The sequence below is a fragment of the Perca fluviatilis genome, chromosome 15, assembly GCF_010015445.1.
Source record: "Perca fluviatilis chromosome 15, GENO_Pfluv_1.0, whole genome shotgun sequence".
Lineage (NCBI taxonomy): Eukaryota > Metazoa > Chordata > Actinopteri > Perciformes > Percidae > Perca > Perca fluviatilis.
Window position 1 is genome coordinate 5,758,000 of NC_053126.1, and position 23,783 is coordinate 5,781,782.

General features: G+C 43.6%; 1 protein-coding gene across 1 annotated transcript; it reads left to right on the forward strand.

The window, feature by feature from the left end:
- The first annotated feature begins 4,984 nt into the window (after positions 1-4,984).
- On the forward strand, positions 4,985-23,781 carry fscn1a (fascin actin-bundling protein 1a). The gene is made up of 5 exons (XM_039825222.1): positions 4,985-6,059; positions 18,482-18,638; positions 20,817-20,938; positions 22,402-22,569; positions 22,989-23,781. The coding sequence occupies exons 1-5, from the start codon at positions 5,219-5,221 to the stop codon at positions 23,195-23,197; spliced, it is 1,497 nt and encodes a 498-aa protein (XP_039681156.1). The 5' UTR covers positions 4,985-5,218; the 3' UTR covers positions 23,198-23,781.
- Positions 23,782-23,783: the final 2 nt, after the last annotated feature.

The following is a 23,783-nucleotide window of genomic DNA, read 5'->3' on the forward strand; positions in this document are numbered from 1 at the left end:
TGTACTGAACATCTCTGGCTCACCTGCCTTTAAGCTGTTTATGATTTCAGCTCAGGCTCGAATGACCAATTTACTGAAATATAACAAAAAAAGATGACGATCAATTGTAGTCAAGGCAGATGCATTTGGGGCAGTGGGGGCCTAAAGGTTAGAGATTGAGCTTGTGAACTGGAAGGTCGTCGGTTCAATCCCCAGCCCGACAAGATAAAATCTGGGGGGGAACGTGGAAAGTGCAGTGCCCTTAACCCCAACCCAGCAGATCAGACTGTGGTTGGACTGAGCAGCTTCAGGTATTAGTGTGTAACTGTGTGAATGTGATCAGGGTGTCCCTGCAAAAGAGAGGCTTCCCTGAAAAATCAAGACATTTTAAATAACTGTGGGAATGCCTCTTCCAGCCCCAAACATTAGAGGCTTAAGAAAAAGCAGAATCAATTATACAGTATCCAGCTGCTATGTGTTTTCCACATGACAACATAAGTTTCTCTTCCTGTTCGACAAACATTTAAACACTTTCACATGATAAACACCTGTTAGTTTACAGTTATTGAGATATTTATTCCAAAATGGATGTGGCCAAGTTGGAAACAAATTTATTCCATGTGTGATGAGGGTTTTGGTAATAAGGATGGCATTTCCTGACCAGCAAATAAACTCACAGTGGAGCATCTGTGACTGTCATCCCCACAACAAAACCTGAATCAATTATTTATCTGAATACTCGCGGTTCATTTGTTCTGAAGTTGGCCCAGGATGATGTGAGGGGTTTGCACTTTGCAGAGAAAGCTTACTGACGCTGCTGTGCCAGATGCTGTCAATCAATTTCAAAAAGTCGACTCTTTCCATTTTAGCAGAGCACTATGCAGTCACTCTGTCTGCTGCAGAGGCCTGATTACTGTTTTTTTGGAAACCTTCTTTTTGGTTTCTTTTTTTTTGTGTGTGTGCCAAGACCTAGATGATAAGATCGATACCATTCTCATATTCGTCCGTTCAACGTGAAGCTGGAAGTTAGCATACGTAGCTTAGCATAAAGACTGGAAACAGAGGGAAACAGTTAGCCGGGCTCCGTCCAAATATAATCTTGTTTTTTCCAGTCCTTACAAAAACTTAGACAATTTGTTGTTTTAGAAGTTAAAGGTCCCATGACGTGGTGCTCTTTGGATGCTTTTATATAGACCTTAGTGGTCCCCTAATACTGTATCTGAAGTCTCTTTTATATAGACCTTAGTGGTCCCCTAATACGGTATCTGAAGTCTCTTTTATATAGACCTTAGTGGTCCCCTAATACTGTATCTGAAGTCTCTTTTATATAGACCTTAGTGGTCCCCTAATACTGTATCTGAAGTCTCTTTTATATAGACCTTAGTGGTCCCCTAATACTGTATCTGAAGTCTCTTTTATATAGGCCTTAGTGGTCCCCTAATACTGTATCTGAAGTCTCTTTTATATAGACCTTAGTGGTCCCCTAATACTGTATCTGAAGTCTCTTTTATATAGACCTTAGTGGTCCCCTAATACTGTATCTGAAGTCTCTTATATAGACCTTAGTGGTCCCCTAATACTGTATCTGAAGTCTCTTTTATATAGGCCTTAGTGGTCCCCTAATACTGTATCTGAAGTCTCTTTTATATAGGCCTTAGTGGTCCCCTAATACTGTATCTGAAGTCTCTTTTATATAGGCCTTAGTGGTCCCCTAATACTGTATCTGAAGTCTCTTTTATATAGACCTTAGTGGTCCCCTAATACTGTATCTGAAGTCTCTTTTATATAGACCTTAGTGGTCCCCTAATACTGTATCTGAAGTCTCTTTCCCGAAATTCATCCTTGGTGCAGAATTACAGCCACTAGAGCCAGTCCCACAATGAGCTTTCCTTAGGATGTGCCATTTATGTGTCTGTAGCTATTGAGGAGGAGAGAGGGGGGGGCAAGGTGGAGGGTGGGGGTGTGGCCTTGACCAACTGCCACTTTTTTAACCTTGCTCCTTATGACCTCATAACGAGCAGATTCCTGATTGGTCCATCTGAGCTTTCATTTTCTCAAAGGCAGAGCAGGATACCCAGGGCTCGGTTTACACCTATCACCATTTCTAGCCACTGGGGGACCATAGGCAGGCTGGGGGAACGCATATTCATGTTAAAAAACCTCATAAAGTGAAATTGTCATGCCATGGGACCTTTAAAAACCTATTTTCTTTCTAAACATTTTATTTATCTTTATATGTCCTCATTAGTCATCTCTATTCTATTTTTGATATGCCTTCAAAATCACTGCGGCCATTTCCCAAACAAGAACATCTCTCACAATAAAAAATAAATAAAATAAACGTTAATGTTTTTTAAGTTGTGCTTTTCAAAATAAAGTTTTTGGGTATTCTTTATTTATGCCACTTTAAAGTGTTCCTCATAAATGTAAAATTAGATGTATAGCTTTAGAAAGCTCAGCTTACAGTTGAAAGTTTAACAATTGTGAAACACAGTGACAAACTGGGTCTTGTTTAGGACCCACTGTGCAGGAGTGTGTGCACTGATATCTGCACCAATTAACACAACATTTTATCCTTTAGATGCCACCTGCGTTTGGATATTTCCGATTGGACCTGAAGGCAGCGTTACACGCTCTGCCAGCAGTGCAAAAAAACATCTACATCTAGAAATTCAGTGTGCAAAATCAGCGATACAAAGGCTGTTTGTGTGGACTGAAAGAGGTTGAAAGTTTGATAAAAAAAAAGAAAAAAGAAAGAAAAGATCACTCTTCAAGTAAGACACTAAACCAGAATTTTATGTTCAGTTTGAACTTATAATTTGACCACATAGATGAGGCCTAATGTTGTTCTTTCTGCAGTTCCATTGTAGGGAACAGCTCAGACATCCACTGTATACTCATTTAAAAAAGGTTTTGTAACAAACAAGCCAAAAAATATATCAGAACAAGTCTGGTGATTTTATAACAGCGTGATGCTGGGGCTGAAATGACATTGAAATGTGATTAGTTTGAAGATGTTCTGTCTGAAGATTGGATTTACCCAGACTGCAGGAGAGAAAGAGATTACCATTGATCATATATTTCAGGGTCAGATTACTTTCCGATTGTAAACCCACCAGCAGGCAGGGAGGCGAATGAGACACACTCAAGGTATTTTGACGCACATTGGTTGTGACAGTCATAATATATGAATATTATTTATTTATGTGAAAAATCCAATTACTTCTGCTTCATTTGCCTGTCAATCTTAACTGTCCAGACAGAGCAGAGAAGCAATAATACAAAGAAAACTGTTCTGATCAGACATAAAGTGAGAATGCCATTCAAACACTGAATAATAATAAAATGACACGTATGGATTCTTGTCAGAAAATGTCACTTTGGATAATCAAAGGCCAAAGGTCAGGATCAGCCAGAGAGCTGGTGAGAATTCAATGTTTGGCTCGAGGACATCTGCTGAACTTGAGTCCTGTTACTGAAGTCTGGGCTCTGTATGTGTGCTGTGCTGGTGCAACACCATTATTTCCCATTTTTTGGGATCAATAAAAATCTATCTATCTATCTACTATCTATCTATCTATCTATCTATCTATCTATCTATCTATCTATCTATCTATCTATCTATCTATCTATCTATCTTTAACTCACTGACATGTGCAAACAGAGCTCTAATCTATAGATCTGCTAATCTTAGAGTCTTACATTGCATAAATGATGTGCGAGTTGTAGAGGAGGTGGAGGACTCAACCATCACTCTCCCTCTCATCGCTCACTTAGACACACAGCTGAGCAGCATTCGTGTTGGAAAGAGTAACACCACTCGTGTAATTTCACCGGGAGAGGAATGAGGCCTGAGCTACTTCTTCTTTGGCCGCTGTGTGTTTGTTTTGATCGGTTTTGATCAAAACAAATGTACTAAGTGTGCAGCTGCTGCTGATATGATGACCCACACACTTTGTATACTGTGTGTGTGTGTGTGTGTGTGTGTGTGTGTGTGTGTTTGTTTGAGTGTGAGAAGATACCAGTGTGATCTGTTTGGCCTCTTTGTTTATGGAGCCGGGCCTTTCCTGCCCTCTGATGTGCATGCTCAAGCCATGAATAGAGCTTTGTGTGTGGACACACACACACACACACACACACACACACACACACACACACACACACATACACACACACACACACACACACACACACACACACACTGCCCTCATGATTTAAATGCTGAGTCTATGCAGTCACGCAGGCACACACACACTGCCCTCATGATTCAAATGCTGAGTCTATCTGATCAGTTTATCCAAGAGAGAGAGAGAGAGAGAGAGAGAGGGAGAGAGAGAGAGAGAGAGAGAGGGAGAGAGAGAGAGAGAGAGAGAGAGAGAGAGAGAGAGAGAGAGAGAGAGAGTGAAAGAAAGAGTGATATGATATTATCAGATAGTGGAAAACAGATTCCCTATATGTGAATGATTGTAAAGTAGTAGGCATGTTGTATGTTGACATGTTTCAGCCACCTGTTCACTGCTGCTACTTATGTTCACACCATATTTCTTAACATACTTTTTTTTTAACCTAATCTTACTTTACTTTTTATTTCTTGCACTTTAGCTATGTTACCTTATACACTAGTTTTATTTGCTCTAATTTGTGCCTTAAATTTGACTGTGAGCAACTACAACTTAACAATTTCCCTGAGGGGAACAATAAAGTGTTCTGATTCTGATTAAGAGGTCTCTTTACTTTTCAGCACACTTCTTCTACAGCTTAAGTCGTAGCCTTTCTACAGTTCTCTGCATACACACTATTTTGACTAATAAGATTAAAATAAAAAATCTACTTTGACTTATAGGCTACATGTGACCAAGGAGGGTAGAGATACGAGTTGTGACATTTTGAGTTAAAAGCGGGGGAAAAGACAAATACAACTTTAGTCTATCTCCCAGATTTCGGTCCATCTGAGGAGGCGTGGCCAGCAGCGCAGCGCGACGTCACTGATGGTTATATAGGCTGCAGCTGTGGCGGCGTGCTCGCGCTGCTGAGACAGGCAGAGCACCGAGGACCGTGCGCGCGCTCACAGACTCCCTCTCAGCCACACGCACACTCCCCAAACAAAGAGAAGCACGCGAGGCAAGCACAGCATCCCACCCTTTCAGCCGCGAGCTCACTTAGCAGAACCGCCTCCCCCCCATCATCCCTCTCACACAGAACCGGTCCAGGTCCGAGGCTCGAGCGCACAGAACCGACAATGACAACTAACGGCGCGACTAACGGAACCAGCGACATGCTGCAGATCCAGTTCGGTCTCATCAACTGCGGGAACAAATACCTAACGGCGGAGACCTTCGGCTTCAAAATCAACGCGTCCGCCTCGAGCATGAAGAAGAAGCAGATCTGGACCCTGGAGCAGAGCGGCGACGACTCCACCGGGAACGTGTTCCACCTCAAGTCACATCTGGGCCGGTACATCGCCGCGGATAAGGACGGGAACGTTACCGGAGACAGCGAGACCCCGGGCCCGGAGTGCCGGTTCGTCATCACCGCCCATGATGACGGCCGCTGGTCCCTGCAGTCCGAGCCGCACGGGCGCTACCTGGGCGGCACCGAGGACCGGATCATCTGCTTCGCCCAGACCGCCTCCGTGGCGGAGAAATGGAGCGTGCACATCGCCATGCACCCGCAGGTCAACCTCTTCAGCATGACGCGCAAGCGTTACGCGCACCTGAGCGGCAAAGTGGACGAGATCGCCATCGACCGGGACGTCCCGTGGGGGGTGGACTCCATGATAACGCTGGTGTTCCGCGAGCAGCGCTACCACCTGCAGACCTCCGACAACCGCTTCCTGAGGAACGACGGCGAGCTGGTCGCCGCCACGGACAAGAGCACGGGCTACACGCTGGAGTTCCGCTCCGGCAAGGTGGCGTTCAGGGACTGTAGCGGCAGGTACCTCGCGCCCTCCGGGCCCTCCGGTACCATGAAGTCCGGGAAGAGCGCGCGCGTGGGCAAGGACGAGCTGTTCGTGCTGGAGCAGAGCCACCCGCAGGTCGTGCTCACCGCTGCCAACGAGAGGAACGTCTCCACCCGGCAAGGTGTGTGTGTGTGTGTGTGTGTGTGTGTGTTGTGTGTGTGTGTGTGTGTGTGTGTGTGTGTGTGTGTGTGTGTGTGTGTGTGTGTGTGTGTGTGTGTGTGTGTGTGTGTGTGTGTGTGTGTGTGTGTGTGTGTGTGTGTGTGTGACCCTCTGGCAGAGGAAGGGTTAAAGTGATGGAATGTCATACACAGACACACACACTTAATTGCATCCTAACAGTAGGATATAGGACATGTCAATGACCTACATATTCACACACAACACATGCTAAACAGTGGCGTGTTTGGCTAGAGTCCCCATCCTTATACAGTATGGGCCCATGTAGGCCTAGCTATCCCTCAAACACTAAAGGCCTGTCATATATCAAAGTTCAGGGGAAAACCCACACAAACGGAATTGAAAATACGAGCTGATAGAGGCACACTGAGTAGCCTGTGGCCTGTGTTGGCTGTAAGTGAATTTTACACAGACAACAGGCGTGAAAAGAGTGTTAACAAAGAAGTACACAGTCCTCGGCCCTGTGAACACGTACAGCATCATGTGCACGTGTGCCATCATTCAAATGTAAAACGGTCTTAAACTGGCGAGAGGCTTGACTGGCAAAAAGCAGAAGAGCTCCACAGTTAGAGGAGAGGAAAGGTGCTTGTATCATGTCTCAAAACCAACAAAATGTTACCAAAATGACTGCGCCAATTCCTTGACTCCAGATGTTTTATGAGAACAGATACTTGGCACCTTTTTTAAAAGAATACACACGTATCATATCATATATATATATATATATATATATATATATATATATATATATATATATATTGAAGCATTTCCCTTCCACTTGGTCAGATCTTTATTTATAATGCAAAACATTAACACAAACAAGCTATCTGAACAGGATGTCTAATCATCAGTATTTTGCACTGCCCTGAGTGGCACGGCAACCCAAAATCTTCTTGGGTATATCTTTTTCCTGCAGTTTTAAAAACAGCTGAACCCTTTAGACATAAATGTATAGTTAAGATATTAACTGGTTAATGTGTGTGTGTGTGTGTGTGTGTGTGTGTGTGTGTGTGTGTGTGTGTGTGTGTGTGTGTGTGTGTGTGGTTTTCAGCTGGAAGAGTGGGCAGAGATGCAAGCTTGTCCCTCCACCTTCTTCCTGCCTTCCTTTCCTCCCTCACCGCTTCTAACTTTTTCCATCTCTTCCTCGCCTTCACCTCTTCTTTCACAGTCTCCTCCTGTTTTCCTTCATGTCTTCTCTCCCATCCTCCCTTGATCACTTCTCCTCCTCTGCCTCCTCACCCCCTCCCCCACTCCTCCCTGCTCCACTAGCCTTCAGGCCTGGCTGGCTGGCTGCTGGGTCATTATCAGTGGCATCCCTCATGTTGATGGGTGACTAAATAGATAAGCAACCCTTGAATTTCACCAGAGCACTTAAAATGGACCGGCCCAGTGAGGGATTGAGTCCGCTCTAAAAACCTCCCTTTTGAGTCAGCACAAACAAAAAAATCATCAACGCCTGAGAAAGCCGAGCGACTGTGCCACTGACCGTAATGAATGATAGGAATAAACTAATTAAAGCTCTCTAAATCTATATTTAGTGTCTGGTCAGAGCAACGCGCTGGTGAGAATACCGTGTGGTTTAGTGGTTTTGCTTCCTCTTTTCAGAAAGTATGATCTGTCTATCCTTTTATTTTCCGCTCCTGTCTCTCTGTCACACCCTGAGCCTGTTTTATTCTGCCTCCCGGCTTAACATGTTGAGGGGATATGTATCCATTTTTCTCTTCATCAGCTGTTACTCCTTTTTTATTTAATTTTTTCTTCACAAATGGGGCTTGGTCTCAGACACAAAATGGAGGCCGGTTTTGAAGGTGGAGGTTGAATCCAAAAGGCTCACGCCATGAAAACGTGAGGCTTTAAATGCTGCAGGTTTTTAAACGGATCTGTTGGAATTAGATGAGGATGTCCTCTGGAACGGGAGCATGGATTGCATTTAATCCTTGAAAGTTGAAAAATGGGATTGCTGTCTGAGGGACATTTTGCCAAATTAGATTGTCTCTCATTCTGGAGGGTGCAGTTCAGTGAAATGCCACAGCAACATCCTGCTCACACAAGTGTGTGATACTCGCACTACATAAGACTAGGATAATCGAGATGAATACATTTATTTAGGATTTATTTAGGACACACGTCAAAGCAAACGTATTTGACTGGACTCTTGTTTGGTTTTGCCAACGTTAAACTTTCATATCATCAGCTGCAGCTCTAGATTAGTTATTGATGGTCATAGGGTAGGGCTGGGCGATATGGAGAAAATCAAATATCACGATATTTTTTTTACCAAATACCTCGATATCGCTACCACAACGATATTGTAGTGTTGACTATTGAGCTTTCACAAAATATTTACACAATGAGATTTTTGATAAATAATCACCAGTAATGTGGATATAATGACTAAGTGGGTAAAGGCAAATAATAGAACAGTTACAACAGTCTGGTAAATTCAGAAAATGACATCACTTTACTGTAATGCAGTCTTTAAAACCAGGAAAAGACAACACTTATTACGATATCAGGATATCTAAAATCTAAGATGAGATCTAGTCTCACATCACGATATCTATATAATCTCGATATATATTGCCCAGCTCTGTCATAGGGAAATTCTCTACGATGCGTTTCCTCCACAGAGGTAGAAATGGACCAATCTGACTGGCTGGACGGGTAGCTCACCTTATCGGCCATTATGATGACAGATCCACATTAAAGGTGCTCAGTGGAGCTTTCTTGTAAACAAACAATAGTCATGTTTACCTTCAGTGTTTCTCACCGAAACGCATCGTGTATGCAGTATCTTTGCGATCTAGCAAACATGGAGTGCATTTCCCTCTCTGCATTTCTCTTTGTAAATGTTTTTTTTAAATCTTGCATCGTTTGCCTGCTTGCAAGTCTTCTTCTTCTTCCTTCCTTTGTTGGCACACATTTCTTTCCACGATACCGACCGTTTTTTGCTCAGGGGATTAGCATGGACCCGGGGGCAGACATTTGTTGCGTGTGCATCCTCGTGTGCATGCACGATACCGACAGAACGGGGACCCAAAAAACATTTGCTGCAACTAACAATTTTATTACAGAATCATCTGCCGTTTTTATATTCCGCTATATAATGTCTTAAAATAGTGAAAAATGCCAATCACAATTTCCCAGAGCCCAAGTTATATTCATATAGCTTGTTTCTTCCAAACCGCCCAAAATGCAGATATTTGATTGACTTTGACATGAAGACTAATAAAACGTATATCCCATTTCAGAAGCTGAAACCAATGAGTCGTTGACATTTTATTTTTACTTTTGTCGATGGACTAAAACGACTAAATAGCCTAAACGTTCAGTTCTAAAACCATTACTCCATAGTCCAACTAATGGTCAAATACCTCACAGTAGGGCTGGGCGATATAGAGGAAATTAGATATCACGATATTCTTGGCCAAATACCTCAATATTGCGGCGATATTCTAGGGTTGACAATTGGTGCTTTAACAAAATATGTTCAAACTTAGATTTTAGATAAATAATCATCAGTAATGTGGACATAATGTCTAAGTGGGGAAAAGGCAAATAATAGAACAGCTAGAACAGTCTGGAAAGTTCAGAAAAGTACATCACTTTACTGTAATGCAGCCTTTAAAACCAGGAGAAGACAACACTTATGTCATATTACGATATCCAAAATCTAAGACGATATCTAGTCTCATATCACGATATCGATATGATATTGATATATTGCCCAGCCCTACCTCACAGTGTACCTTTTTTAAAAAATAAATAAAAATAGGATTTCCTTAATGTCCGTATTGAAATGCTGTTGACTGGCGGACTGAGTTTTAGTGCCACAGCAGTCCCTGGGTTCATTGTACCTTACATGAAAATTACCTCAGCAAGATCGGCAGATACCTAGACTTGAGGTATCAGAATTTGTAGTAAAAAGTTGTATCGTGCATCTGTAATCAGAGGTCGGTGGCTGATCTGATGCCTTGCTGAAGGACACTTGTGCTCTCATGTGCAAATGAAGCCATGTTCTCTCCGCTCTGTCTGCCAACCTGCAGCTCAAACCTGTCCCAAATGAGCGGGGAGGTCTGCATGTTTAGAGGAAGACCACGTTCAACTACCCTCAACAACTGGATCATTGTGATGTGGATTAAACGTTGAGTGGAATTAAACTGGCTCCAGATGTTTTTCAAACCGACAGCTGCTCATAGCTCCTCTCTGCAGCGGCGATTTGCCTGGCAAGGCCTCAGCCGACATGGCAGTCTAACGTTGGCCGCCTTTCATTAGCGTTTTGACGCGAGCACGCTCAAGTGGGTCAGTCCAAAAGCTGCTTTGTCCAATCAAAACTGTTGATTTTGGGACTCGCGCTTCATTTTTATTGACCAAGTTGGAGATCAAATCCCGTTTAGACATCCTTTATTACATTAATCTGTCAGAAATGTACCAACACACTTAGGAGGAGCAAATGTATTGTAATGTTCCCATTTAGGTTGAGATGTGTACAACTCTTCCCTAAAGTAAATCTTTTCGTTGGAGATCATTGGGACAAAATGAGCAGTTTTAAACCAGTTATTTGGAAGTTTTTAGAACCTTTCTGATTGCACGTTTGTTCTCATGTGCATCCCCACACCTCAACTATGGAGCTGGTCAATAAAAAAATAAAATCCTAAAGGATAGGGATGCTTGCCAAAACTACAAAAAAGACTGGAAATGAGGCATATAATTAGACAACCTGTTCACATCGCTTCACGTTCATCGCTTCATGTGCCAATGTCGGTACGCTAAGTGGGATTAATTTATTTTTATTTTTTTTATTTTTCAACCAAAACCATTATATTTAATTTTAACTGTATCCAGGCTCATCGGAGCATGCAGCCTTGTCACGTAGGGAACCACCAGAACAGCGTCTAATATACAGTCTGAAAAATATTCGATGCATGTTACCGCAGTCCTTCTGCTTCTGCTGTCGCTATGCAGTTTTGACCATTTCTTTGCTGTTTTCTCGCTTTTTGCTCACAGGTTTCTCTATAGAGCTCCTCCTACAGCTTTGGAATAGATATTTGGCAGCTCCTATGTTTACTCGTGTCTGACTCCTCTCTCGGTCAGTCTGCCGTTTCCTCTTCCTCTGTTCCTCCGACAATGCTTTCCTAGCTTTCTGCTTCTTTTTTGCCGGCTCAGCCATGACGATAGTGTGAAAAACTCCATCGCTACCTTGTTAGCCGGTTCCTGGATGGGCGTATGTGTGCAGTGCCGTGAAGCAATTAGTTACCTCGCGAGACCTGATATCACGCCATACTTCCTGACGCTGAGACTGTCGGCTCGCCGGCCGAAAGTTGCAAGGGTGGTTTATCCGCTCACAGGCGCTAGGGGGGAGCGAGACGACCACCATTCAACTTGAAAAAAGTCACATAACCATTCCAATGACTCCGAAGCTGTTCAGTTAAGGTAAATTAAGCTAAAAAAAACTGCGTAGTTCCCCTTTAACCTGATCCTCTGCTGTTGCTCGTTTCCTGACCGTAACATCCACTCTCCTCTAGGGCTGTGCTCGTTTTAAAGAAATTCTTTAAAAAACACTCATTCAATTGTATCGACTAATCGATTAGTTGATTTAATAGTTTCTCCGCAAAGAGTCATGCAAAAGCACCACTTTAATTCTTGTTTACCAGAGATTTGCTCGTATATTTCTTGGAAATAAGTCATTCAGCATGAAAAAAGCATCAAACATGACTAATTGACTAAAGAAATCGAAGTTGACTAAGACCACAACGACCGATTAGTCGACTAATCGACTAAGATGGAGCAGCCCTACTCGCCTCATCCTCTGTATCATAGATGGTCACAAATTCCCTGAGCGACTACTTTAACGACCCTCCACATGGACTGAGACCCAATTATCCGTCAAGGTTAGCTTGGTAGCCCATGTCTTCTAAGTGGCCTGTTCTGGCCTTAAACTAATGTGGTCTAGTAGTGTGAGTCAAGACGTCCCCCCAAGCAGAAATGGGAATGCTCTTATTTCCCCAAACTGTGGAACTATTTATTATTGCAGGTGACAGTTTAAACAACCACTCTTTGTTTAGATTACTGTTTGCGGACTCCAGTTTCTTTTTTTTTTAAAGGTTTGAATGCATCAAATCAGAGGTGTGTGTGTGTGTGTGTGTGTGTGTGTGTGTGTGTGTGTGTGTGTGTGTGTGTGTGTGTGTGTGTGTGTGTGTGTGTGTGTGTGTGTGTGTGTGTGTGTGTGTGTGTGTGTGTGTGTGTGTGTGTGTGTGTGTGTGTGTGTGTGTGTGTGTGTGTGTGTGTGTGTGTGTGTGTGTGAAGAAGGTGACATAAAACCGAGGCTTCATGTTGTCTGGCCATGATCCAGCCCTGACACCCTTTCTGTATCCTTCACCCTCCTGCCGGCAGGAAATGGGACATGAGACACACACACAACTCTGACCTTGGCTGGTGTGAGTTAATCCCTGCAGGGTAAAGGGGGAAGATCTGCTCCCTTTGCAACTCATCAACACACACACAGTCACCCAATAGGAAAAAAAGGAAGAGATGCAATCAATTCATGCCTCCTTGGTAATGTCCACTGGCTGTGACATGCTGATGCTTAATGTGCTTATAGACTGTGTGTGAGTGAGTGATGCACAATATGAGGAAAAAAATTGGGTATACAATCACACAGATATTAAAGCGTACTCAGTTCTGCTGCTTTCAGTAAACTGCTAAAATACAATTTTTTTCAATTAAACATTATTTCCAACTTTCTTTATATTGAACTGAACACAAAAGGCACCAATAGAAGAATGATAGTTGCATTTTAAAGTGCAATTTTCTACTGATACAGTAATCTCTTTTAACCAGCCTAACTCTAGAAGTGTCTTTCGCCATGTGATTATTGCACAAGTTGATATAGCGATGCAATAACAAGTGTGTGTGTGTGTGTGCTGGGAGCGTGTCAGGGTCGCTGCCTCACGCCGACTGCAGAGCAGTAAGCCTCTCCTCCTTACTGTCGTCTACTTTATTATAGGTTAGACTTCAGCTGGTCTCCAGCATGTCAGTCTGCTCTGTTCGGGGTGTGTCTCCACGTTAATGCCCTCCTAACTTACAGTCCAACTGTTCTTCAGTCGATTTTTTTTGTACAACACACTGAACACGAAATGGGGTTGGAATCATTTTACCAGAAGATTTGGCACATCCCCAGGCACAATACTGTATCTCGCATGTCTGACCTCGTTTTTTTTGCATTTGTTAGAGGGACTGGGAGTATTGGAGTGGTGTGGGTTCAGTTTGTCCATGCTGTGTGAGCAGAGACGTTCACAGCATTCAGTGTGTAGGCTGGCCGGCATGCGTGTATGTGCGTTTTTGTGTGCGTGTGGATCAGAACAAAGTCTGATGATCTGCATCCCCGTTTGTGCCCCAGCTGGTCGCCTCCTCGGCCAGGCCTGCTGGAACAATAGGACGCACACACACAACTGCACTGGATACAATCGCGTGCATTCACAGCAGGCCACCGGCGCTGGCTCACAGTAACCAAGGCCAACAATCTGTGCCTGCCGCCATCAGGCTGAATGTGGTGGGTGGGGTGGACAGGAAGATAGGGGGGTTGTTTTTTGTGTGTGTGTGTGTGTGTGTGTGTGTGTGTGTGTGTGTGTGTGTGTGTGTGTGTGTGTGTTGTGCTCAGTGTTTGGTGCGGTTTGGGTGGATTTTGGATGGGTGGTCACTACTTTTGGTGTGGTTTGCTGAAGAGGGTGTGTGTGTGTGTGTGTGTGTGTGGGACCCTCTTTCCTGCTCCTCCATTAACCCTGTGAGCTTCTGGGCATGTAACGCTTTCCTGTCTCTGGGTCATGGCTGGGGCTCTGCGGACCTCAGGGTGACTGTTTTGTCTCTGTCAGTGTGTGCACTCGCCAGTGTTTTTCTTTCCTCGTGATAACTTGTGTGTGTGCCTGTGACTTTAGTAAAAAGAGACAAACCCCACCTCCTGTTCACAGACCGACAAATCAAATATCATCGTTCAAAATATATAGAGGTTGGTCAATATGTTGACAAGAGTAAAAAAAACTTGTTGTCCGCTCCTAGAAAGACTCATCCACATACATTATTTTCCAAAAATAAATTTTATTTGAATGTATTTAAACCAGCTCGTTGTTATTCAGTTCACTGTTCAGCATGTAAAGTGTCTTTAGTTTCCTGGTGTATTTTCATATAGTGAAATTTGGTTTTCCCTCCGTCTCATGTGAAAAACATATTGTCACAATGATGCCTGACTTTAACTAGTGTTTAAAACTGTATGACCCGAACCAATTTGTATGCAATTATTTGCGTGTTGTTTTTTTTTCCTAAAAGATAACACGCCACTTGGCTGAAGAAAGTCGGCGTGTACGTTTACGCGAAGTCATGATGTCACGTTGCCTTTATTAATACATGTTCATAATTATTGAGATTTTTGATTTGACAATGACGAGGAAGCTGACTTCCAAACACGTTCTGAACATGGAAACATTTAAAAAGTTTTTTTATTAACTTTATTCTTGAGAGCTAAAATTATTTAGATCAGGAGACAAATGGATCTTGCATTGAATCCTGTACAAATGACATGATTCTTAGGGGAGTTATTAGCTCCGTCAGACCCGAGTGTCTCAGATACATATTACAGTTTCTTATAAGACTGCTTTCTTGCCAAAAGTTAGACGAAAAGATTGAAACCACTCGTGTCTGTATGATAAATATGAAGCTAGAGTCAGGAACTGGTTAGCTTAGTTTAGCATAAAGCCTCAAAACGGGGGAGGAAACGTCTAGCCTGGGTCAGTCCAGATGTTACAAAATCTGCCTACCAGCCACACTAAAGCTCCCTAATTAGCATGCATTTGAACATGTATGAACCACCGCGCTTACATTTTGAATTAAGAAAAGAGGTTTAGTGTTTGCTCTCTGCAGCCTTGGTGCTCTGATGGAGAAAGCATTTACATAATGTTTTTCTTCAAAGTTAACTTTCTCTCAATTCAGGTATTATTACCTTTGAACGGTTTATTATTATCATGTTTTATGAGTCAAAGTCCGTGCCCTCAGGTTTTGAATAATGACTTAAACATCACCGACGATGACTTATCCTCAGACCTTTTTGCAGCCTTTAGGAACAAACCACCTGGTGACGTAGGGGAGTCAGTAATCCCCCTGTGAGTAGTTAGTTGTGGGTAGAAGCATCCAGCAGACCTCTCCTGCCACCGTAATAAACAGGCTCTCCATTACTGTACTAGGGGAATTTGTTGGCCGAGCAGGAAGCAGCGAGGATTGGAGAAGAGTTCAGTGATGGGACTGATGATCCTGCTGGCCGACTCTCTTTTCTCCTCATTTCTCCTCCTCTACCTCTCCTCTAATGTGTTTCTCTAAACCCTCCTGTCTGTTGCAGCTAAACTTACATTTCATCTTGTTTCACCCCCTCCACACCATGTGGCTCCCATTATTTGTGTGTGTTTTTGTTTGTGTGTGTGTGTGTGTGTGTGTGTGTGTGTGTGTGTGTGTGTGTGTGTGTGTGTGTGTGTGTGTGTGTGTGTGTGTGTGTGTGTGTGTGTGTGTGTGTGTGTGTGTGTGTGTGTGTGTGTGTGTGTGTGTGTGTGTGTGTGTGTGTGTGTGTGTGTGTGTGTGTGTGTGTGTGTGTGTGTGTCCACATATTTCTGCAGAAACTCAATCTATCTGCAGAGGCCAGAGTTCCCGAGTTGACTTTAGCGGGCGCTCGACAGGAGAGGAGTGATATGTAGTGCTGTCAAACGATTACAATATTGTATCGCGATTAATCGCATTAATGTCATAGTTAACTTGCAATTAATCACATATTTTTATCTATTCTAAATGTCCCTTGACTTCTCCCATTATTTATTTATTTTTTTCTGGGGGATAGGACCATATTGACCAAGGATGTTGTGAAACTGTTGGGGACTGTATGAAAACTATTGGACTGGGGAGCGGGGCTGATCTTTGTTAGGCCCTCCCCAGAAACATTCATATTTTATTTAGACCCTTCACTTGACTTAGAAAAAACACTGCAACACTCCCAACATGTCAACATTATCTCTACTGCTGGTAGAGATAATGTTTAATAACTTGGATTCGTAAACATCCATTGCTTTCTCTGTTTTTCACGGACATAATGCATCTATGAGCACAATTTCATTATGACTTAACATCAGACAGGATAGTGTCCTCTGCATAAATGGCAAATAATGCATTTATGACCCATTGCACACACTAAGGCTATCATTTAAAACTATGTAATCCATTTTCTAAAGAATACATCCGTCAAAATCAAATGGAATATAAATCTAGAGAGAGAAAACCAAAGGAAAAAACACTCTTGCTATCTTCCAAAAATTGGGCATACCTGATTTTAGCAAATAAAATGAAAAATAGCATAACTTCCAAAAAAACCTACTTCCAACTGTGACATACATGATGATACTGTTCATCGTCAACTGAATTTTAGGGCAGATTTCCCTTATTTTTTTTTATGTTTTCAATGTGACCACTGCAGCCAGTAGAGAGGCTGTGGGAGAACAAGAAAACATGGGGCAAAATGAGCTGAAGTGGGGGAGGGAGTCACGCATGAAAAGAGAGACGGATGGGGAACACATGAGCGTGCTGGTTTGTTTTCTCAAACACGTCTTTCTTTCTCTTTCTCTCTGCACACATTTACACAGCAGTCCAACAGACAGTCCATCTCTCTATCTCTCGCTAGCCATAGGTCCATCCACACATGACCTCATCATATACAGTACAATAGCACACATTGTGTGTGTGTGTGTGTGTGTGTGTGTGTGTGTGTGTGTGTGTGTGTGTGTGTGTGTGTGTGTGTGTGTGTGTGTGTGTGTGTGTGTGTGTGTGTGTGTGTGTGTGTGTGTGTGTGTGTGTGGTACATTAGAGGGGTTGTGTATGTCTTCATCCTATAGTTGACTCATGTTTGTTTATACCTTTTTTTTGCTCTTAAGTGCTTTAGACTGGTTGATGGGCTTTTAATGCGGTCTGGTTTTTTGTACATACACACACATTTGGGTGTATGAACACACCCCACACACACACACACACATGAACACACACCCCACACACAGAGGACATGCATGCTAGCCTTTTTGACTATACTATCTATAGCTTGAGCTGCAACTAACCTTTCTAGCAATTCATTTCAGGTTTTGATTGGGTTCGGTATTTCTTTTTCTTTTCGTCATCTAAATGCTGGTCTATAAAATGTCCGAAAATAGTTGAAATGTCCCAGAGCTCAAGCTGCTTCTTCAAATTCCTTGTTTTTGTTTTGACCAGCAGTCCAAAACCTTCAAGGATTCATTTTACCGTGATGCAAAACAAAACAAAAAGCAGCAAATCCTCCTATATTTGAGGAATCGGAGAATGTTTGAGACTTTTTTTATTTTTTATTTTTTTTGCCAGGCAAAGCCAGCCGGTCGGTCCACAACGGACAGCTGTTGAATGGATTACCGTGAAATGTTGTTTGAGACAATCACGATGCCGAGAGATGGGTGGTGATGGCGCAGTGAATATGACCCGTGCCTTTGGTGTGGGAGATCTGGGTTTGATTTCCACGGCGATACATCAACCAAAGTGTCCCTGAGCAAGACACTTAACCCCTAGTTGCTCCAGAGGCAGGTTACATCTGATATAGAGCAATTGTAAGTCGCTTTGGATAAAATGTAATGTAATAAAGAGATGAATCCTAATGACATCAGCATGCTGACGTTAGCATTCAGCTCAAAGCACTGCTGTGAGTACAAGGCTGTTTCGGGCCTAATAAATGACCTAAACAATTAGTTTATTCTTAAAATAGTTTGGGATTAGTTTTCTGTTGATGGATTCACCGTTTCAGCTCTAGCTGTTGCTGTCTACATTCATGGTAGATGCCAGTGAAGTGAAGATTCTTGGGTTTAGTTTCTTCTTCTGTGTTTAGTGACTGTCAACCATGAAGACTAACCCTTTGAAGTGTGTGTGTGTGTGTGTGTGTGTGTGTGTGTGTGTGTGTGTGTGTGTGTGTGTGTGTGTGTGTGTGTGTGTGTTGTGTGTGTGTGTGTGTGTGTGTTTGTTTTTTTGTTTTTGTGTGTGTGTGTGTGTGTGTGTGTGTGTGTGTGTGTGTGTGTGTGTGTGTGTGTGTAATCCTTCACTAATCCAAGCCCGTCTGATGTTGCTCATTTAGTACGTCTGATCTTGACTGGGTGGGGGCGGTGTGTGTGTGTGTGTGGCCGTTTATGCCTCACTGTGTGTGTCTGGACTGTCGGTAATGGTCATCCTCTGTGGCTATTTGCAGCCCTCGCATGTGCGTTGAGCTAATGTCTGACCCACTAGCCTGTATTGTAGCTTATCCGTACTCCCCAACTTTCTGACCCCGCCCAGGTATGGACCTGTCGGCCAATCAGGACGAGGAGGGCGACCAGGAAGTGTTCCAGGTGGAGATTTGTCGCGAAAACCGGAAGTGTGCTTTCCGGACCGCTGCTGGGAAATACTGGACCCTGACTGCTAACGGCGGCCTGCAGTGCACCGCCTCCACCAAGTACGCATCTCACACAAAAAATCAATAAATCTTCTTCTCTACTGAGATACAGCCACACCTGCTCCGGTGTGTGTGTGTGAGTGTGTGTGTGTGTGTGTGTGTGTAGTGGATGGTGTGTGTGTGTTGTGTGTGTGTGTGTGTGTGTGTGTGTGTGTGTGTGTGTGTGTGTAGTGGATGGTGTGTGTGTGTGTGTAGTGGATGGTGTGTGTGTGTAGTGGATGATGTGTGTGTGTGTGGGGGAGGTGAAGAGTGAGTGACCTCATGGCTGTGGCATGTTGTGGGAGATTAAGTGCGTTTGTGCGCAACCTCGACCTGTAGAGAGTGATTTTCTTTAATGTTTCGGGGTTCAGCCCAGCCAGACTGCTGGCTGTTAACCCCTGACCTTTGACCCCTGTGCTCCTGGATTATTTCCCTGAGGCCCCCTTTTTTATTGTTTAAAAATAGACCTTTATTTTGAAAATCTGTGTTTTTACAGATCGAAGCTGCAGACGTACAGTCATGAAGCAGATATTTATGTACAGGAGTGATACAGAGCACAACAAAAAAACATGATCCAGTATGAGATTGGTCAGAGAAGCATGTGTACCCCTAAATCAAAAATACATATTTTTCCTCTTACCTGTAGCGCTATTTATCAATCTAGATTGTTTTTTTTTTTTTAGCAAGAGTTGCCCCGTGTTGGAGATATCTGCCGTAGAGATGTCTGCCTTCTCTGCAATATGATGGAACTAGGTGGCACTTGGCTTGTGGTGCACAAAGCGCCGAAAAACTCAACAGCAAAGTCTCTATCCAGAAATCATGACCCGGTTACTCAAGATAATCCACAGACCTGGTAGTTCGGTAGAAAGAAAATAGTTCCCACGTTAAACTGCTAACGACCAGGGAAAATATGAATTCATTTTTGATTTTGGGGTGAACTGTCCCTTTAAGAGCAGAGACAGTCATTGATGCACTGCAGAGCGCCCTGCATGGAAGTCCACCAAATTCCCCCCCCATCACATTCTTGGCATTTGATTTCTCCTCACAGATTAGACCACAAAAATCTTTTCTTTCACCACGTCCTCTTTCAGTGGTTTGAGGAAACATTTTGGAGAATGTTTCAGAGCATCTCTAATAAAAGATCCATCTAGATCTAGACCTACTCTATCTGTAAAGTTTCCCGAGATAACTTCTGTAATGATTTGACACTATGAATAATATTTCAATTGAAGTGAATAGATGGCGAGGCAGAACGTGACGGCTGTATGAGATAATAAAACCCTTCTCTGTGCCAAGTGGAAGGGTTAACGAAGAACTTGAATTAATTTAACGACTACAGTTGAAGGTTATCCCTCTACCTTGAGCCAACAGTTACTTAAATTCTGGATTAAACCGCAGTTCTCTGAGCAACAGGAGAGTTAAAGTGCCCATATTGTGAAAAGAAAATCACTTTTTCTGGGATTTGGGGTGTTATTTTGTGTCTCTGGTGCTTCCACACGCATACAAACTTTGAAAAAAATCCATCCATGCTGTTTTGAGTGAGATACGGTTTCTGAATGTGTCCTGCTTTCAGTCTCCGGGTGAGCTGTTCAAAATCTGCACGGCTTTCTACGTCACTAGCCGAAACGCTGGGCTAGCATGCTAGCGGTTAGCCCCCTCGTTCTCAATGGCAAAACACTGCTACAACACACACAAGTTCACCATAATCTCCAAAAGAACTACTTCCATGTCCCTGCTCTGCAGGTATTCCACGCAAAGTGTGAAGTGCGCCCTCGTTTAGAAGAAGTCTCTCCCGGCTAATCCTGCCTTGTACTGACTGAAGTTGGAGAAACGGCTAGCTAGCTCATGTAGTCCTTACCTAGCTACTGAGCATGTGCGACTGACAACAAAGATGGTACAGAAGTGAGATGTCTCACTCTGTAGCTAAAACGGAGAGCTCCACACAAAGGGTGAAAAGAGGAGCTGCAGCAATGCGCAGTATAACAAAAATATGGTGTTTTCTGAAAATTAAACCACGTAAACCTATTCTGGTACAACCTCAAAATACAATTATGAAGCTGAAAATGAGCATAATATGGGCGCTTTAAATGTGACTGTGTGTTTACACCTGACAGTGTGCTATAGGATATCTCGCTGCCATGTAAATGTAATTATGCTTTCTATCTCTCATGCATTTACTTTCGCTCTGTCTGCATGCAGGTCAGCTAATTGCTACTTTGACATTGAGTGGCGTGGGAAGAGGCTGACTCTCCGGGCTGCCAACGGGAAATACGTCGCCGCCAAGAAAAACGGCCAGCTAGCAGCCACCATCGACTCTGCCGGTCGGTGAGATTTGTTGATTCAGCCGTTCAGCCAATGACACGTAGCTAACTGATTTACAGTGCAGCGCAGGAATTAAATCTTGGCTGGATGTTCCACTAGATTCCAGTGGTTCTGTTTCGCAACAGCAGAATGTATCTGTTTACTCTTTGGCGATTCAGCTTTGTTGCATCTTTTTCTTTGTTCTTTTTCCATGTTCATGCTGCGTTTCTTTTTAAGTTGATTATCTTGATTGGAAACATCATGAGAAAACTATGTATGCGGAGTCACATGAGCTTGCACTATGACATAAAACAGTAGTGGAAAGTCACTTTTACGTACTTGAGGTACTACATCTCGACCAGCTACAGCAGTAAAACTACATACTGTATTGCTGAATCAATGTATATAATACATAATATACCTGTCACAGGGGACATTTAACTGCAGTACTTTGATACTTTAAGTATATTTGGCTGATAATAGATCTTTTACATTACATTTACTTAAGCAAGATTGTACTTTTACATACGTAAAGGATCTGATTTGGGGGCACATAACCCCACATAAAACTGCAAATTGTTGCTTTTACACGTTGGTTTTTGTACAGATTAAACCAACGAGATATAACGTGTTCATAAATGAGATTTAGAGATGCTGGTAGGTGGATTTTGTAACTTTTGGACAGAGCCAGGCTATCGGTTTTCCTCAGTTTCCACTGTTTGTGCTAAGCTAAGCTAACCAGGTGCTTGCTGAAGCCTTACATTTAATGGACCGATATATGAGAGTGGTATTTGTCTTCTCGGCAAGAAAGCAAATAAACATATTTCACAAAATGTCAAACTATTCCTTTTTAAAACCTGCTCACACAGATGTTACAAACGGCTGATGTGAAGACTTTGCACAACGTCTGGCCATTAGAGCAACTGCTGTTCTTGCTGCGAGACACAATGTCAGCAAGCAGATCAGAAGCTACTCCCATTAGAAAGCGGGCGCTGGGTGCTGGTGCATCAAAGCTGAAGCTTTCACTTAGTGCTGCCGTTTCTGATGAGGGAGCTGTTGGCTTCCACACCTCTCTTTTTAGGGCATATTTGAAGCCAAGTTGCTTTGCATACATTTTAAATGAGATGTATGAAAACCTCGGCACTTTAAGCTAAAAGAGTAAGCTGCAATATGCTGCGCAAGTTTAGTGCGTTGAATGTACAGATTATGGTATTCAGAAAATTGGGTCTAAAGTGTTTTTAATTGAATTTCAATCAATAATTAAAGCATTTAGTGAACTAAACGCTTTGAGGTTGTTGTGTCTTTACGGAAGCTCTTTTTAAATATAGCTCGTGTAGTATTCAATTATTATTTAATGTATATTGTTTCCTATTATTTAATGTATACTCTGTATGTGTGCTGTGTGTCTGATATTTTTGCTGCTGCAACACCATTATTTCCAAAAATCTAATCTAAACGTGCTGTGCCCTTCGTCTGTCCCCAGGGGAGTCCGAGGAGTTCCTCATGAAGCTGATTAACCGCCCGATCATCGTGCTGCGCGGGGAGCACGGCTTCATCGGCTGCAGGAAGGTGACGGGTACGCTGGACTCCAACCGCTCCTCCTACGACTACTTCACCCTGGAGTTCAGAGACGGCGCCTACAGCCTGCAAGGTCAGTTTGGGTGTTTTTAGCCGGCAGCAGATAGGCGCTCAGGGTCTCGCTGAAGGACATGTTGACTGTTGTGAGCTGTAAACGTGTGCGGCAGCATAACCCAGCCGGCAGGACAGTATCGCCTCTCGGAGCGCGTGGAGGAACCTCCGGCAGGCACACGAGGGATTAAATCATTTACTCCCATTATGGATTTACATTTGTGCCAAAAAGAGGGATTTGATTCGGATAATTTCCCCGCCCTTCACATTATGTAAAAAACAAAGCAATTTTAAGCCAAACCTTTTGTTCCCTCCTCCATTTTTTCACACCCTTCCCCCACCTTTCTGCCACATGATGCCCCCCTCATCTACACACTCGTTTCGCTCTCTTGCTTTTCCCACCTTTTCTCCGTCTCAAATCCATCTCCTCTCCTCCTGCAGACTCCACAGGGAAATACTGGATGGTGGGTAACGAGCAGTCGGTGGTGAGCAGCAGCGACACGCCCGTCGACTTCCTCTTCGAGTTCTGCGACTACAACAAGCTGGCCGTCCGCCACGCCGCCGACAGCAAGTACCTCCGCGGCGACCACGCCGGCGTTCTGAAGGCCAACGCCGACGACCTGGAGAGCGCCACGCTCTGGGAGTACTAAGGGAAGCTGGGGGGAAGCGGCCGCCCACTGCCGCGATGCCGATGAATGAAGTGTGGCGGCCGGCACAGCCTGTCCCTTGCATCCTCTACCTATCCCCCCCCACCCATATTATATCCTGTACCTATGACTTTACATGTTGATGAACTGCACACAGAGAACAGGACGGATGGAAGAAGAAAGGAAGGAGACACTCCTGTTCTCTCCTGCCTCCCTTTCCTTCCCTTGACGCCTCCCTTCCCAGCTCGCTCTGCAGCGCCAACCTTTATCTGTTGCCATAGTTACGGTGGGGCTGTGCACTTTTTCTGCTCCGATCTGGTTCGCTGCTCGACCCGCCACTCGCTCCTTCCTCCTCGCCTTGCGATTAAGCCGTCCCTCTCCCAGAGCAGAGCCACGTTTTTAAAGAGCCCCCACACGTCTCTCTATTGTCTGTGTGAGCAGCACATGGTGGCAGTATTTATGGTGTCCGAACCTGGTCTGCTAGATCTGTTTCTACCTGATCTAATCTCGCAAAACAGATCCGCCATCAGCAGATAGAATCTCCTTCAGCTGCTTCCTGTCAGCTGGGTACACGAGACGGAGACGGGGG

Coding starts and splice junctions, on each gene's coding strand:
- fscn1a (XM_039825222.1), top strand. CDS start 5,219: ATGACAACTAACGGCGCGACTAACGGAACCAGCGACATGCTGCAGATC. Junction 18,639..20,816: donor CAGTGCACCGCCTCCACCAA/GTACGCATCTCA, acceptor GTCTGCATGCAG/GTCAGCTAATTGCTACTTTG. Junction 22,570..22,988: donor CGGCGCCTACAGCCTGCAAG/GTCAGTTTGGGT, acceptor CTCCTCCTGCAG/ACTCCACAGGGAAATACTGG.